Here is a 15,864-nt window from a genome sequence, read left to right on the forward strand (position 1 = left end):
ATGGAATACTTGTAATGTACAAGCCCTGGAATGTTTAGGGGTGGTCTCAAGGACCACCCACATATGCACCTTCAGTAGTACAAAATGATGAGCAGAAATTATCCCTGAGGGATGTTTGTCAGTCTCCAGAGTCATTATGAAAGAGTTCTACAGTTACAGTGCTCAGCACTGCTATTTATAGTTACAGATAAAAAAAGACTCTTTACATGCCTTACTCTCAGTAATTAATTTTTAGACTTAAAAGATATTTTTCTGATTATGCCTTCAGGTGGTTTTTGGTCTTTCACCTAGATAGGCTAAGAAGGAGGGAGAAAGACAGCTAGAGAGGAAAAAAATGGAAAAAAAAAAAAGGCAGGCATCCACTGCGCTTTGCACGTGGTGAAATCCCGGCCCTACTGAGATCTTCACCTTTGACTTCAGTTCTGCATAGTATTAACATTTAAATACATTTCAGTGGCAGCTTTGGAATGAGTATCCGCATATGCTGAAAGTTAACGTGACACACAAAGTTACCGCAGAAGCTAAAATAATGAGGGTAACAGCTGAACCTGATGTCTATGAGTTTATTAAAGAAAAAGCGCTTGAAAAGGAAAGCGGTTAACATAAACCAGGATGAGCAATTCATATGTGATGGCCTTGTTCCTGCAAATGCGTGGAAAGGGCACACCTATTAGTACAAGTAATGGTGCTTAAGTCAATGATAGAATTACAATGCGAAAATAACCCCCAATTTTAAAATCTCCTAACTTTACAATACTTGGTATTTCTATGTTAAAACAAGAAATTTTTGCACTCTGACATGTTTTTAAGAAAATTCTAACTAACAGAGTAAAATAAAAAATACCTTTGCTGCTAATATATTTTCCACCTTTTTTTTTTCAAATACGAGATACTTACCATACTTCAAGAGACAATTCCAAAGTCATTTCTGTGACCTAAACAGGAAATATTTAAGTACGGTTACACCACTTGCAAAGGGAAAAAACCACAAACACACCTGGAACATAAACTATTACTGCCAGAATTTTTCTTTAAGCCACTAGTTTTAAAAAGGAGGACATTTCTGAAATACATGAATGAGTTTTGTCCTATGGAACTTTTTTTTTAAAAAACGTGATTCCAAAATACACCACTAGCACTGAATACAGTAGAAAATGCTGCTAGGTGCTGCTGGGTCCTGACTTTCATTCATCAGATCCCATTGTCTTGGCTTTCTTCCACCAACAATCACTTTTTGACAGTGCTATTCATCCTTGGCCTGAAGGGATCTAATTGTCTTCACACACTTATGATCCTTTGTTTCTACTGCCAGCCACTCTCTATCTGCCACTTGCTTCCCAGGTAAACTTCATACGCAACTTGTATCTGAAACAAAGACTTGTGAGGGAATGACTTCTGTGTTCCACACGAGCCACCAAGTGTCCTTACGCAGCTAAATACACTTAAAGTATCAGTCAGGAAGAGTGACTGCTTAGAAGTTTCTGGAAGATGCACATAAATTAATAGAAGTGACTCCACAATGATTTCACTTGCACACCACCACGTGATCTGTAAGCGATGGGTTTGTCTCCTCTACCTCTTTCATAGAGCACTTAAAGGGGGTCCCTGCACGTAAAAGGTTAAAAAATGATGGTTAAAGTACCAATTGCATTTGTTAGGCAAAATTCAAGAGTACAAGGTTGCTAGAACTAAGACAGAGCAGACAGGCATTCACATCTCCGCGAGCTCTCTCAGACGCAGTGGTCACCAACACGTTGGGACGGCCTTGTAGGAGTGCAACAGGCTCACACACAGCGTCTTGCTTCGCCCTGCCTCTAGCTATAAATGAATTATGCTCCTCGCCTGTGGTATGTGATCACCAGGAACAGAGCTAGAACACCTCAGACTGAGCGTTTGCCTGACACTTATACAGGGTAGTTAAGGATATGGCAGCGCAAAGCTGCCTCTGGCCTCCCACATCTCACGTACCTGCCGACGGGCCAGGTAAAACCTGGCACTCCACTCCTGCCCTCTGAAACGGGAATTGTAAATGAGGTAGCGTATTAACAGGGTGGTGGGAGAAAGAAAAGGCACAGGAATAACAAAGGGCGAACATGAAGAAACAGAGTGAAGAGTCGTTTACGGAAATACTTCAAAGACAGGGTAGTAATTATATTATTCCAGCACCTGATATTACTAATTTAGAAAGCACTTCAGAAACCACGCAGTGATCCAATGCTTGAAAGAAATGTACGTACACGGTATTAAATAAACCCTTGACGTGAAACGTTCCAATACGGAACTAGCATGCCATTTTCTATACCTTATACAGACTGCCACAGAAATCTCAGGAATACACGTTGTGTATACGTTGAGCTCAACCTGGCTGGATGTCCCCTTAGCCTTTGCTTATAAATTTCAGAGTGTATTTGGCTTTTTTCACTGTTTTTTTTCCCCTCTACCAAGCTTTGCTGAGTGCTGATGAGAAGTTAAAGCATATCTGTAATGTGGCAAGGCCTTATATTACTGACATGAGTTTTGTAAACAGTATTTTCAAAATTTGTTGCTAAAAGACCATCAGCTCTTTCTCACTACCTCACTTCGTGCATGGCAGAACCAGGCATCTGCAGTCAGCCCACACTCTGGAAGCCCAAGAGTTACAAGTGAAGCGCTTAGTGAAATAAATATGCAGAAACTTAAAAAAATGCAGTAACTTTAGGGGAAAAAGAAGAAAAAAAGGAGGGTACCAAATTCCAACTGCCCCAAGGCTATGCCTAATTAAACACTAAATCTTAAACAGGACTCTCCGATTTCCAATAAATAGGTCTTAATCAGTTATTTGCTGTAACTACACTTTTAAAGTTAAATCACATGGAAAACAGCAGAGCAGTCACAAATCCAGACCTCGGACCATGTAATAAACAATAGCCCAAAACAGAAATGTAGACAGTATTTATACATACAGTATATGCCTATAATATATATAAAGATAACCAGATTTGATGGATATAACTACAAGTACTGAATTATGTTCAGAATGGCCTGTGGTATTTTACTCTAATAAATGATGGTATTCTAATACATGCAGAACAGGCTCAATTACACACAGCTCGAATAATTTCCTGGAGTTACCGTGCAGGCAGACAATCCCAGTTAAATTGACTCAAATTGCTTTGTATACGTGTTTAAAGAGAATAATCCAATTGGGACTTGCCTTTTTTTTTAGAGCGTTCACATTACTGCGTTATTGCATGTTAACTAGGGTTGTTACAACAAGCCATTTATTGAAAGTGAAACATATAATAATAAAAAAACTTCTCTTAGCTTTCTGGAAGCCACAGGCATCAGTAGTAGAGGTAATAAACTGGCCAGCAAACTCTGCGTAACCTCTCATGCTAACATAGACCATTAAACTAAACTGAGCCAACAGTGCAGCAACTGGTTTAGCAAGCAAAAGTTTGAAACTACACTTTTAAAGAGGATTCTCTCAGAAAGAGGATTCTCTCACTAAGGCATTCAGTAGCACTGTTTTTACTTAATTCTCTCGGAAGATAAACATGTGGGCCTTTAGGCCACACTCTGTGTTTAACTATGGACAACACTAAATGCTTAGAAATGAGTGTCAGAACAGGGTAGGCAGAGAACAACCCTCACCTGAGATACCTGCTCCTGTGCTCCCAAATATTGAACCATTTCCTGACTGAAAGGCTGCCACCCTTACCCCCTCCATGACATATTCTAATCCCTTCTTGAATTCAAAACTTAGCTCTGTATTAAGAAAACACATACATACATAGTACTGAGGTAGACTGATGGGATCAGAAATAGTCTTGGATTTCCTTTCATCTAGGAACATGTACTTCTGATGAGTATCAAGAACAGGCCAAATGTTTTTCTTACGCTTCGACAAAGTGGCTAAGGGAATACTCTGAGTAATATCAGACTCAGTGAGGGTCCTTAGGACACATCTCTCAGCCTTTATAAATAAGCACCATCCTCTATCGGTCTGTGAAGAAACTTTGTCTAACCAGAATGGGGCATAGATGAAATTCAGACACCTGATGAAGGACTGAAACGTGATATGTCCTGGTCTGCACAACAGTTTAGGTCTCTCAGTTGAGGTGCTCTTTTAAGAACTTCCCATTATGTTCAAAGCTGCACCAACAAAGGCAAAGTTATGAATGTTGCAACTTACATCATTGAAAGTTAACTGGACCTCCTTCTTCTCTCCCAGTTTCAGAGAAGATATAGGAAATGTGGATGTGCCAAGAGTCTCATCCATAACGTAGTTGGCATCCATCAAAGTAACCTAGAAAAGATACACAGGTATTCAATTCGACTTCAGTAACTCCCTTTTTAATTCCATAGAGCCTATGCCAAAAGTAAAAAAAAAAAAAAAAAAAAAAAAATGGAAAGGAATACGATTAACCAAACCCAGTCAACGCCCAACGCCAACAGACATGTTCTTTTAAAACAGTATAAGCTCATGTACAGCGTAGATGGCACCTTCAATGCATTCAATTGCATGAGTATGACAGTATCAGTCACAAAGGCCTTTTTGTCCGAGCATCCTTCTGTCAGCAAATCTCACCATCTTTCTAAGCAAGACGTAATAACTTCAAATTATACATATAAAATACAAAATTACTTCTGATTTCCAGTTAGTAAAACTTCTCCATGGAGAAACTTATATAGTTTTAAATGTGATATGCCAAAAAACATACAGCAACTTTTCAATGAAGGTAGAATCCATACATCCTAGCCTTGTATCTACAGACCAAGATTTTACAGCAATGATTTGGCAAAATGTGCAGCATTCCAGATTACACAAAGCTTTTCCCTGTACCCAGCCAGATCTTCAAGTCTCTACTCATATTCTCCATGTCAGAGCATATATCTTTTCAAAATGTGATACTATCCAAAGATGTATGTGGGTACCGCTGAACGCTGTTCAATGCTTTCGCTCTAATTCATGTGGGTCTATGTCTAGCATTCTTTTTTTCCCAGTGGCAACCTTCCAAGTTCTCAAGTAAGATATTCAGAAAGAATTTCAAATTTTCATTTACATGTTTTCTATTAAATGAGTTCTCCAAACCCATTTGGCTTACGATCTTTTTCCATTTTGTGGAATTGTATCTTCTAAAGTATCATATGTTTGTGGCTTGGACAGTATCTTTTGCATAGAACAAATGGAATCAAGATACAATCACTTGAATAACAAGTTGCTACATCTGGGTTCAGCCTCTTCTCAGCTATAAAGAATCTTCTTCATCCTGTGCCACAAGCAACCCTTTGAAATGATGAACTGTATTTTAGGACAGAACTCATTATTTTAATGGCATCTACATTCTTCTGCTTCCTTGCAGAACTTTATGCCCATTGCTGTAATCTGTGAGGGCTGTCTTTTAAAACCAACGGCAACAGCAGGAACTTCTTAATGGGATTTTGTAGAGCTTCTTACACTTCAGAGTGAAAACTGCACTTGGGATAGAGTTAAAGATTTATATTAAAATAATCTGAGGAGTCGAGAGGATTGTGCAATCTGTGTGAGCCTCAGAATTCACAAAGAGGTTTTGTGTGGGGAGGTGGTTTCACAGATTTGAATTCTGACACTGCACTCCATGCAGAATCCAAAGGCTCTGCCAGGCACCACGTGTGTGTGCGTGCAACAATGGCAGAACACAAACATCAGTTTTAACCTAAAGACTATACCTTTCATGATGAAAAGAATGTTTACCGTGAACAAAACCAACACATGTGTGTATGCAAATATACCTATCAACCAGGTCCACAGTTAGCCATTATTACATGGTATCACTGGCTCTTTGCAGGCAATTTTCATGGAATTTTATAGCATGTATCTCAGAAACCAGCAAGAGCCTTTAGTTATTGTAAAGATACATTTCCAAATTCTACTTATAATCAATCTTTTTGTGTTCTGTTACAGGAGATAGAGACTTGTAAGAACCTGGCAGTATGCTATGGCCATACTGGAAATCAACAGTGTACCAGCTCATAAAATCCTGTACTTTATAATGACAGCATAAAACCGTGCTAAAAACTGAGAAACTCCTTACAAAATGTTAGCCAAATTATAAAAGATGTTTTAGTAACTGGGGGCTCTCACTCTGGTGGGAGGTAAGCTAGTCACATTATTACCACAGAAGGAAGCCAAATGACCCAGGCCTCCACATGGTCAAAAATATCTGAGGTCATGTAACAGTAAGAAATTAATGGCTTGCCAGCATCTCAACTTCTTCATATCAGAATGCATAAAGATACCAAGTACAAGAGGTGGTACTGTTCCCAAGAAGGCAGCAGATAAGCCATTCTGCACTGCTGTCTGTGACTTTACTAGTTTATCCTTTACGTTGAACAAAATTTCATACTCAACAAATTCCTACATTACTATGGGAGCTGCGTAAGTAGAATCTGACCCAGTTTTTATACAATGGCAGTAAAACCAAGGGACTATATTCTAACTATTACTTGCCATTCCACTCATCTTTTGAAGATCATGAGAGCTGCTACAGGTCATGTCAATTATTTAGTCGGCTTTAGCTCCTGCAGATCTTCAAAAAAAACACAGGATCTGCAGAGAGACAGGTAAAACTCTCTGCCCCAGGATGTCTGTTAGATTCCACAGAGGCTTTATCAGGCGAAATTGAAACAGTTTTTATTTCCCATACTGCAACAAGGGCAGGTTGACGAACCTAAGTTCTTCTTTTCTTCTTCCTATTTCCACAAATAGTTTCTCACAAAGAAGCCAGAATCACTTCATTCCTCTTTCCAATTCCTGATATCTATTTGCCTAACTTGTTATTAGAAAGCAAGAACTAAGTTAGAGATTTTCAAACTTGAGTTTCATGTGGTCAGTTTGCCTATCTACGACCAAAACATTTAGTAAGAATCAGCTCAGGTGACTGTTGCACCTGACCAGCTGGTGGAAGCTATTTTGGGTAATCCGCTTTCTGCAAAGCTGTAGTGAACTTATTGTGAATTCCCTAGTACTGTTGTCTCTTGTGCAGGATGCATACAATAGCTCTTCATGCACCATTGAGCTGATCATGGGATTCCTCCTCCCCCCCGAACTGTAGAACCTGCCCTTCTCCCCAGGAACACAAAGAGCCTTGTAGGAAGCACAATTCAATGTTCAGATCTTGAACAGTTTATCCCAAGGGGTTATGGTTACTAGCTCAATGAGAAGCTTCACAGGCTTTAGCCTCTGTCCCAGTTGGACAATTTAACCTGAAACTCCCTAAGCTTGGGTCAGAAGACTTCACATGTTAGGGATATCCCCTATGAAGAAGCTAACAAGGGACTAGAGATAACCTTAAATGCTTGCCATGCCCACTTATGAAATAGTTACACTTAACACTCACCTTTTGTACACAACCCGGAAAGGCTTAACATACTGAGACTTAATGGTGGCTTAGTCGACAAGCCTGCACATGGAATAACACCACTGGGTGGGCTACTCAGTCCTTGGCTCCAGGCATAGAGGAGACAACAGAACCATGCTTCTGCTTTCTGCCTCCTCAGAGAGAAGCAGGGAATGGGCAGAGACTTGACTTTACCCCTACCTATTCACTGTCCATAATAGTTGAATCAGTGTAGGAAGCAGGAGAAAATAATTTATGGCTGATGTGAAGAATAGTAAGCTACTCGCCCTCAGGAGCACTCCGAGAGATGACTCAGAAGCATATCTCACAATGACTCTCAAGGCTACTCCTTGAATAATACAATTTATACAACACCTCTTGCTTAGCACCATGCCTAAAGGCAAAAACCAGTCTTTAACATTTAAAAAACCCCTGTACTCTTGAGACAACAGATGCCATACACGTACAAGCTACTGTTATTTTAACCTTCCAGACATTGTACAACTTCCATTTTAGCAGATGCAGCCCAGCGATGTGATTTACCTCAAGAACATTCTCTTGGTTGGGGTCCAAAATGAACTCAAAGGTCTCGTTCCACACAGGATTCACATCGTTATTGAAGTGTTTCGTTCTCTTCCTGCAGTCAGGGGCGGATGGGATGAACAACTCCACATAAGGATCTGGTGTGTCAACTATAGAGCAAAACAGATGTTCAAGTCAGATAAAACTCAAGTTTGGGTTGCACTAATCAATACAGTTGTGTGAAAACACAGATCACCTTATGGTCTATGGCAGAGAGATATAAATTACATAAATACAATGACATGAATGATACAATGATACTAACAGTCTCCCAAAAAGAAACAGATATTATGCTTTTAAGAAGGGAGGAGAAAAGCCTGGAACAAACAGAATGGCACTGGGACTGATTCAAGTTTATTGGAAATACGTGTACTTCTACCAGGCAGTGGTAATGTTTTTTAAAAGCTTTTATCCCTTTCCTCTCTTTCTAGCCTTTAATTACTTTGGCTTGTGTCACAGAAGTAAGTGTTCCACAAAAAGAGTCTTCAATTAATGAAAACAAGCAGCTTGATATACAGTTTTGGATCCTCTTTCACCTTTGCTGGTTTGGCAATTATAAAAGAAATCAGTCACGCCACTTACGTACTGCTAAACACAGCATACGGAGAGCTGCTCAAATCTGAAGCCACTGCAATCACCAGAGCTTCATGGAAGTCACCATAGAATCAAGAACTTATTTACACAGTATATTTGAATAACAACTGTGCAGAACACTAACTGAAAATACAGAAACATATGCCAACTATAGCTAATCAGAATTATCAGTGGGAGAAAAATACATGTTGACAAAACTCATCTGTTGTCTAATAATAGCCATTCCTGAGACAAAAGAATGCATTGTTGGCAGCCCTAAAAATCCTACCTTTCCAGCCAGTTAAAGCGTGTATTTTTTTTCCATCCAGTGAGGTTTTCTCTGTCCAATGTAGTCCTTTACAGATTTCACTAAAACATTGCCCAGATGCTTCACAGGAAAGCATGGGAAGTTATTTCTGTGGTTTTGGTGATCATGAAAAGCCACCTGCTCTGCTGTGGCAAAACGCACACCTTTCCAGCATCCTCTCTTCAAAGTCTGTCCTCGGCTTTAGTGAAAGATTTTCAAGCAACACAATACACACCATAAACAAGAAGCTTTTCTTTAAAGGTCTCTTTTTGAAAGAGATAAAATCCATTACTAGGTAAAACAGGTCTGAACGTTACTCCTTGTACGCACTTTAAGTCTAAAGATGCATTTTTTTAACAAAGTCAAATGTTTTTAGAGACCCTTGGATTCCAGTAAGACATTATCAGTGAGACAGCTGAGGCCCAGAACCACATGGTCATTTCAGCTGGGAGAAGGAGAAGAAAAGAGCAAAACAAAAAAGTTTGATACTCTCAAACGGAGATCAATCATCTTTTGGAAAAAACCAACCAACCAACAAAAAAAAAAAAAGGCTTTTTTGAAACTACTCAGGAGGTTCTGTATTTGTACCAGGGCACAACAGAATCAAAACTCAAAACATTTGGCCCCCTGGCAATTTTTGTGGGCAACATCAGCCAGACCTAACGTGCCTTCTGATGCCACCACCAAACAAAAAAAGATACTGAACTTACCCACAAAATACTTCAAATATCTCTGGAGATGGAGAACAACACGCAAGGGTCATGCTTTGAATTAAGTATTCCTCTAGCTAGGGCAACTTTAGGGACAGTAAACAAACTTTCTCCTAGACTCAGGCTTCCTCAATTAAAATTTTGTATGTAAACAGATTTTGTGATTCAGAGATTTCACTCTGTGAGAATTTCCCTGGACTGCTACAGCACTCCCCAGAACTTCCTAGGGAGTTTTACACTGTGCTCCTTGTCTGTGGGGCTTAGCTAATTGCTATGGTCTGGCAGGTCACACTGCTACCTGTATTAATTAACAAGAAGCTATTTAAAGTTGAGGATCAATGTGGAAAACCTTTAAATAGCACTCTTTATTAGCTCCTAAGAATTTATGTCTGATCTTGTCTCTTATTTAAAGTCAGGGGAACAGGGGGATCAACCTCCAAGTGTTTTTTAAATCTGTTTTCTCACTGGCAGATGTAACTAATGGCCAACTTTTACTGAATACATTAGCTCCCTTGAATTACTACACAAAACTGTGCCAGAAAGAAGGGAATCAAGGCCCCTTGAAACTAAACAGCAACATATCTACCGAAATCAGCAGTGACAAGTTCTCATCTGGTAAGTCTTAAGTAAGACATCGAGCACTACTTTGGCAATAAGCACTACAGATTTGCTCTGCCAAGAGACAGAACTTGCCTAAAAACGCTTGGGTTTTAACCAAAATACTGGCGCTGAACAGTGTTCTGGGCAAAACCTCAATGCTTCCCCTTCCGTTCGATTTCTCATGTGACTATATGATCAGCTCTAAGTCACAAACCCGTAACTTTTTCTTTTAAACACAAACACCAATGGTTTCCTATCTGTATTCAAAATCCTGAAGCACGTGGAAACCCCGTACCGCTGCACAGCTGGCATACAGATGCTATTACTAACTTCCTATCAGACAGACTCCAAATCAGTGCTGAAACAGAAACTAAACCCAAGGCACAGAACAACTAAACTTAAAACAATCAATCTTCGTAACTCAGTATTGCCAAGCCACCCCCTCACTCCCTGCCTTTATTATCTTTTTTAACCCAAGGCAAAGAATTAATCATCTGCCCTTTCATGTCTGAAAGTTTATTTTGTGCTATTTTCAATTAAGAAAATCTATTCTTCTATAACTTCCTTCTTCAGATGAAGAGGAAAAATACTGGAAGACTGGTGCTCTGATTAAGATATTGCTATAAGCTACACTATATTAAGCAAAATCTTACTCTCTATTATTGGTTGGGGACCAAAAACTAGCTACCAGCAATCTGGCAAGTAACACAAAAGTATTCACTTCATGTATTTCAAAACATTAAAGAACCATACGCAGATAGATAAATAGAGAGTGTGTATCCTTTTATATGGATGTATTTATTCCTGCCCGTGTTTTTGCTAGTTGATTTGCCAGGTATGTTTTTCAAAAAGCTAATCTGAAAATGTAAGTGAGAAGTAGGTTGATTATCTATATTTTGATTTCAAAAGAAGCACCTTTATGAAAAGGTTTATGGGTCAAAATCTGATGTTTTGCAAGTGTAATCAGTACAAGAGAATTAAGTTCATCTATGTAGAGACAACATTGTTGTGGAATTGCTCTTTTATTTTAGAAGTCTATTTGAAATACCAACCACAGACTTTTCAGGAGAAGGAACATGTAAGAATTTGTACTTCTTCCTCAGGACACTTCTGAAGAAAACGAAGTTTCTAAACAGCTCAGCTAGGCTCCAGGCTATTCTTTGCACAAGGATTCCCGTGTGACTCCTCCATAATTTGTGGGCTAGCAATCTGCAGCACATCTCAACTTTTTAATGTAGGTAAAGCTTGGAAGGTTCGCAAACGGAAAACTCGGAAGGTTTGCAACTGGACACATGCACTACCATAAGACAGTGACTGCATGTGATGATTCCATACTCCTCTCTTCCTGGCACACTCAATTTACAGCGAGTGCCGCGATAAGCGCACGCAACTAAAACGTCACGCTTCTCCCAGTGTCAAAGAGCTTCATACGTAACAGCGTAGATAACGCTCTGGAATAGGGGGACCAAAGTCCATTGGTATTTCTCAGGAAAAAACAAATATGAACCGACAATTAAGTAAAAGTGTATCTAAAAGCCCACCTTTACACTAAAAAATACAGTTAGAATTTCAGCGTTGATGTCAATGGAACTAACAGAGGGTCCTGCAATTAGCAGCTTATAGCTAGATGAATTATAAAGGTAATTAACAAAATGTTCCTAATAATCCTTTTGTAAGATTTACATCATCCACCAAATCTCCAGAGGCTGAAGACAGACATCCAATAACAAAAGCAGTGTCAGCATCTAAGCTGTTATTTTTAAACACACTGGCTTAAGAAACGGCCAAGAGGTAGGAAGTGAAGATTCAATGTGTTTTCCTTGTTTGATTTATCACCTGGTTAAGTAATTGCTATAGAATTCTATTTCTAAATTACATTATGAATCATGAAGTGAAACACACAATGGACACCAATTAGAATCAATCATTTTCACATTAAAAATGAGTAATGCTTTAAGCAATCTGCCTACTAAAGAAACCTGTAAAATTTTCTACAATGACTGGAAACCATTTGATCTTATGTTACTAATTTGGTGAGATGACTGTCATCAGGCCCCCATATAATATAATTAATATTTCAGACATGTAATTTATATTTCAGTCATTCCAATTTCAATTATTTCAATAGCATAATAGACATACAGAAACTACAGAAATCCTGTTCAAATATAAAATACCAAGGATGAAGCCATTACCATCATAGGTTAAAATTTATCCCATTTGTTCAACAAAAGTTGAACAAAATGCAAAGTTCTTGAAGCCTTCCAAAATCTGGTTTCCTACAAAAAAATTCTGCACTGTAAGAATTTGTCTTTTTTTCCCCACATGAGCATGTCATAAACGCTTGTTTATAGTTTTAAATAAAACGACATTAATTTCAGTTAATATATGCATCAGTCACTATAGAAACTAAATCTGGATCCAAATTTTTTGGACCCACGCTCTCCAGGTACCATATTTATGCAATTACAGTAATATTCCAGCAAGTACCTGGCGGAATTTCCTTAAAGAACTATGGTAGTTTGGCTCACTGGAATTTTTTGCCTTCTAGTTAACCAACAGCCTCCACCATTAAGTGCTTCCCTGTTGACAAAATCTTACTAGGCCCCGAATGACCATCTTTGTCTACTGGCCACCATTTTTTTGGCTTACTGCGCTACAGTACAATTTGGTTAGCATGAAATTACGGGCAGCTGAGCGGCCTCACTGAGGCTAAGCTAATAACGGGAATTGCTGGACTACCTCCCTCTCCCCCGAGGGGACGGAAGCTAAAAAATGCCAGCTGTGCCTTGTGGACAAGCGGCGCTGGCTGGGGAAGGGAGCTCGAGCAGGCTGTGCAATACGTACTTGCTGCTGGTGGCTGCAGGGCTCCTTTGAATCTTCTGGAAGTTATCAAACCTACCATTTCCCTAGAGAAACGCGACGCGGGGGGCACGAAGGCGTCTGCAATGGGTTGAAGGCTAACTAGGATCAATCACAGTAAACCAGCATGGCACGAGCTACATGAATTTCTTCCTAGGCCAGAAAGATAATTTTGATGAGTGTTTAAAAATGATGACTGAGGTTTTATTCAAATAGTGAATTTTATGGGGCTCACTGGACAATATGCTTCACAGTGGCAGGGAATACGATTTGATCTCTCTGCCACAGTCAGAGAGAAGGTTTTTACAGGTACAAATGTAACAAATTTTAAAATAAAGTTTTTGCCCAGTTTAATGTGATTTTCCAATTTTAAAAAAGGGAATTCTTAAAAACAGTACTTCTCAAGAATTGTCAAATATCAGTAATTCCCAAATAATTAATGTTTCCCAAACAACATACTAACAAATATATGGATTACTAGATTTGGCTTACCCTTGCTCCGCTGCACACTAGTGAAAGGACAAACTAACACAAGGGCCTAAAAAAAATGATGTCTCCTGCGTTCAGGGGAACACAGGCACCAGTAATTGACGAATTAATTGCGCATCAGAGGGGCAAGGAGGAATGGAAAAAAGGCAGAGCCGCAAAGTCCCCCTGAGAGCAGCCAGCAATGCTACCTGGCCGTGCGAGGGGACGGAGGGGGTGGCAGACCGCGGTTCGGCTGCGGGGTGCTCGGGGTAGGACGCCGGCGTGGTGTACCCTCCCTGCCAACGCACCAGTACGCAGAGTCTTCGCTGCGGGGGCTGGCGGTGTGATTTCGGAAATCAAGCAGCCCTTCTCCCGCCTGAAGAGATGGAGCCCAGGAATGCCGGGAGCCGAACTGGCTGTGCCAGGCTGCCATGTACAAACGCACCTCGTCGCTCTCGGAGGTAATCTTTGCATTAAAAGCCACCACAGCCGTGCAGTCACAAGCCCTCCATCCAATACCATAAAACACCGAAGCAGCTAACAGCAACAGGGCCGAACTTTTGATCTGTCTTTTTAGGTATGCTCTGAATTTCCATTTTCAAAGAGGACTGTAGCCGAGTCCAGTATAAATTCAGGCCTCCCACTCCTTTCGAGTAGACACTTCTGTGAGTCTTCAAACAGAAAAATCCATACTCCAGCAGTAATATCGATGCTAGGCTAAGGGCCTAGAGCCATGTCAGAAGGCCACAGGGAGCCTAAAATACCCAGGAGTATTCAATTACCAGAAAGGGGTCCCAAGGAGGAGGTGACAGCTCACTTGCTGCCTGTGTTTAAGGTACTATAAGGAACGCCAGGGCTCTTGGCCTTCATCTTCAGGATGGGTTTTGCAAAGGGGATGATGCAGTGCAAGATATCATGAGCAGAAGGTGACTACAAATGAAGTAAGGCAGCTCCCAAAGCAGCAGTTATGCTATGAGAAATAAACATATTACCCAACCACAGGATCAGAGATTATTAGTGCCTTTTATTACAGTGCTTTTCATCTCCGGTGTTACTTAAGTGAAGGAAGGAGCTGAACTTCCAGCAGAGGCTGTGCACTACCACCTCGTTTATGGGGTAGGACACTACTAGTGCTCTCGCTGAGCCAGCCTTGAAAGGAAAAAATAGCCAAACCGGTCAGCTGAACCCTTCAGTAGGTTCTAAACCGAATTTGAGGAAGTGCCAAGACCAAAAAAATATTCACTTCTCTAGGTTATCTGTATGGTTCCCTTTGCAGACAGACAGCAGTGAAAAGTGCTTACTTAGCACTAGCTTACAAACATTAGCTTGCAATAGCCTAGAGAAAGATCTGGTTTCCTAGTAGCGTGCCAGAATCTAAGGGGTTTGGGTTTTTTTTAATGAACTGAAATGGCTAGTTCTTAAAGAGCTTTTTCAGTGTTAAACCTGTGAAACATTTCACTTTGCCAACAAAGACACAAGCAGGAGAGAAGGAGCAGGCAGCGTGGCTGCCTAGTTCAGCTATGACCATGGGTCCACAGTAATGCCAGATCTGGGCAGTGATAATTTGGGCTAGAGTAGGTTTAGGCACATCATCACATTCCTGATGTATTACTCAAAACCCACAATATGACTTTTATTCCAGATTTATGTTAGCTGATGGAGTATAGATTATTCCTAGTCTGGCATAAAGTCTGCTAATACAAATTGAAACTGGCAACGTTTTCTGAATCCGCAGAACAAGTTTACACTGGATCTGTGTTTGGTATCATGAGGCTTTAGAGGTTTTGGTCCTCTACCAGCAGCCCTAGATCTTGATTCACTATATTGCTGAAGTGCAGCCTCCAGGCCTCTGAGTGAGAAGAGGCTTTTCCTTTGACTTTTTAATTCAGACAATGGTCAGGAAAGTTTTAAAAACCTGTAGCTGTCCCAACTGGGCAGAACCAGAGCTAAGTATAGGCTCAGGCTGGCTACATAAACATCACATCTTCGTAAAACCATCATCATTGCTACTACAAGCAATTACAGGAAACTCAAAAATAAAGTGACACCTGTGGGTTGTGTCTGCTCCAACCTCGCTGCTCAGTCAGATTACAGGAATTTCATTTACAGGACTGAAGAAGGGATTGCGAAGCGCTTATTCAGAACTGCATATGAACACCGACGTTCACAGGTCCATAAAGGGAAAGGGACGGCTGTGCGTGTGAGCTAACCTGTCCAACTCAGCATGGCACAACCTAGCATTAAGCAGACTTTCCCTGTATTTCAACTGTCCTATAACGCTCTTGGCCAGATGCTTTGATAGAGCACAGTTTTCAGTGACAGGCTTTATGAAAGTGTTCTTTTCTGTGGCAATAAGATTAAATAATAAAAAAAAGATTAAATAATATCTTTTTTCTCCTTT

At 40.2% G+C, this 15,864-nt stretch overlaps 1 protein-coding gene across 2 annotated transcripts in view; it reads right to left on the minus strand.

Annotated features, from left to right (window-relative positions):
* PLA2G4A (phospholipase A2 group IVA) overlaps positions 1–15,864 on the minus strand; it is a 69,647-nt gene that overhangs the window by 37,534 nt on the left and 16,249 nt on the right. Inside the window, exons 3-5 of one of the 2 annotated variants that reach the window (XM_082003127.1) lie at positions 7,905–8,053; positions 4,175–4,288; positions 898–935 (exon numbers count right to left, since the gene is read on the minus strand). In XM_082003127.1, coding sequence (XP_081859253.1) covers positions 898–935; positions 4,175–4,288; positions 7,905–8,053 — 301 coding nt within the window. The remainder of the gene's footprint in view (positions 1–897; positions 936–4,174; positions 4,289–7,904; positions 8,054–15,864) is intronic. The other variant, XM_082003128.1, reaches the window with a different exon arrangement.

Source organism: Phaethon aethereus (genome assembly GCF_964289735.1).
Source record: "Phaethon aethereus genome assembly, chromosome: 8".
Taxonomy (NCBI): Eukaryota; Metazoa; Chordata; class Aves; order Phaethontiformes; family Phaethontidae; genus Phaethon; species Phaethon aethereus.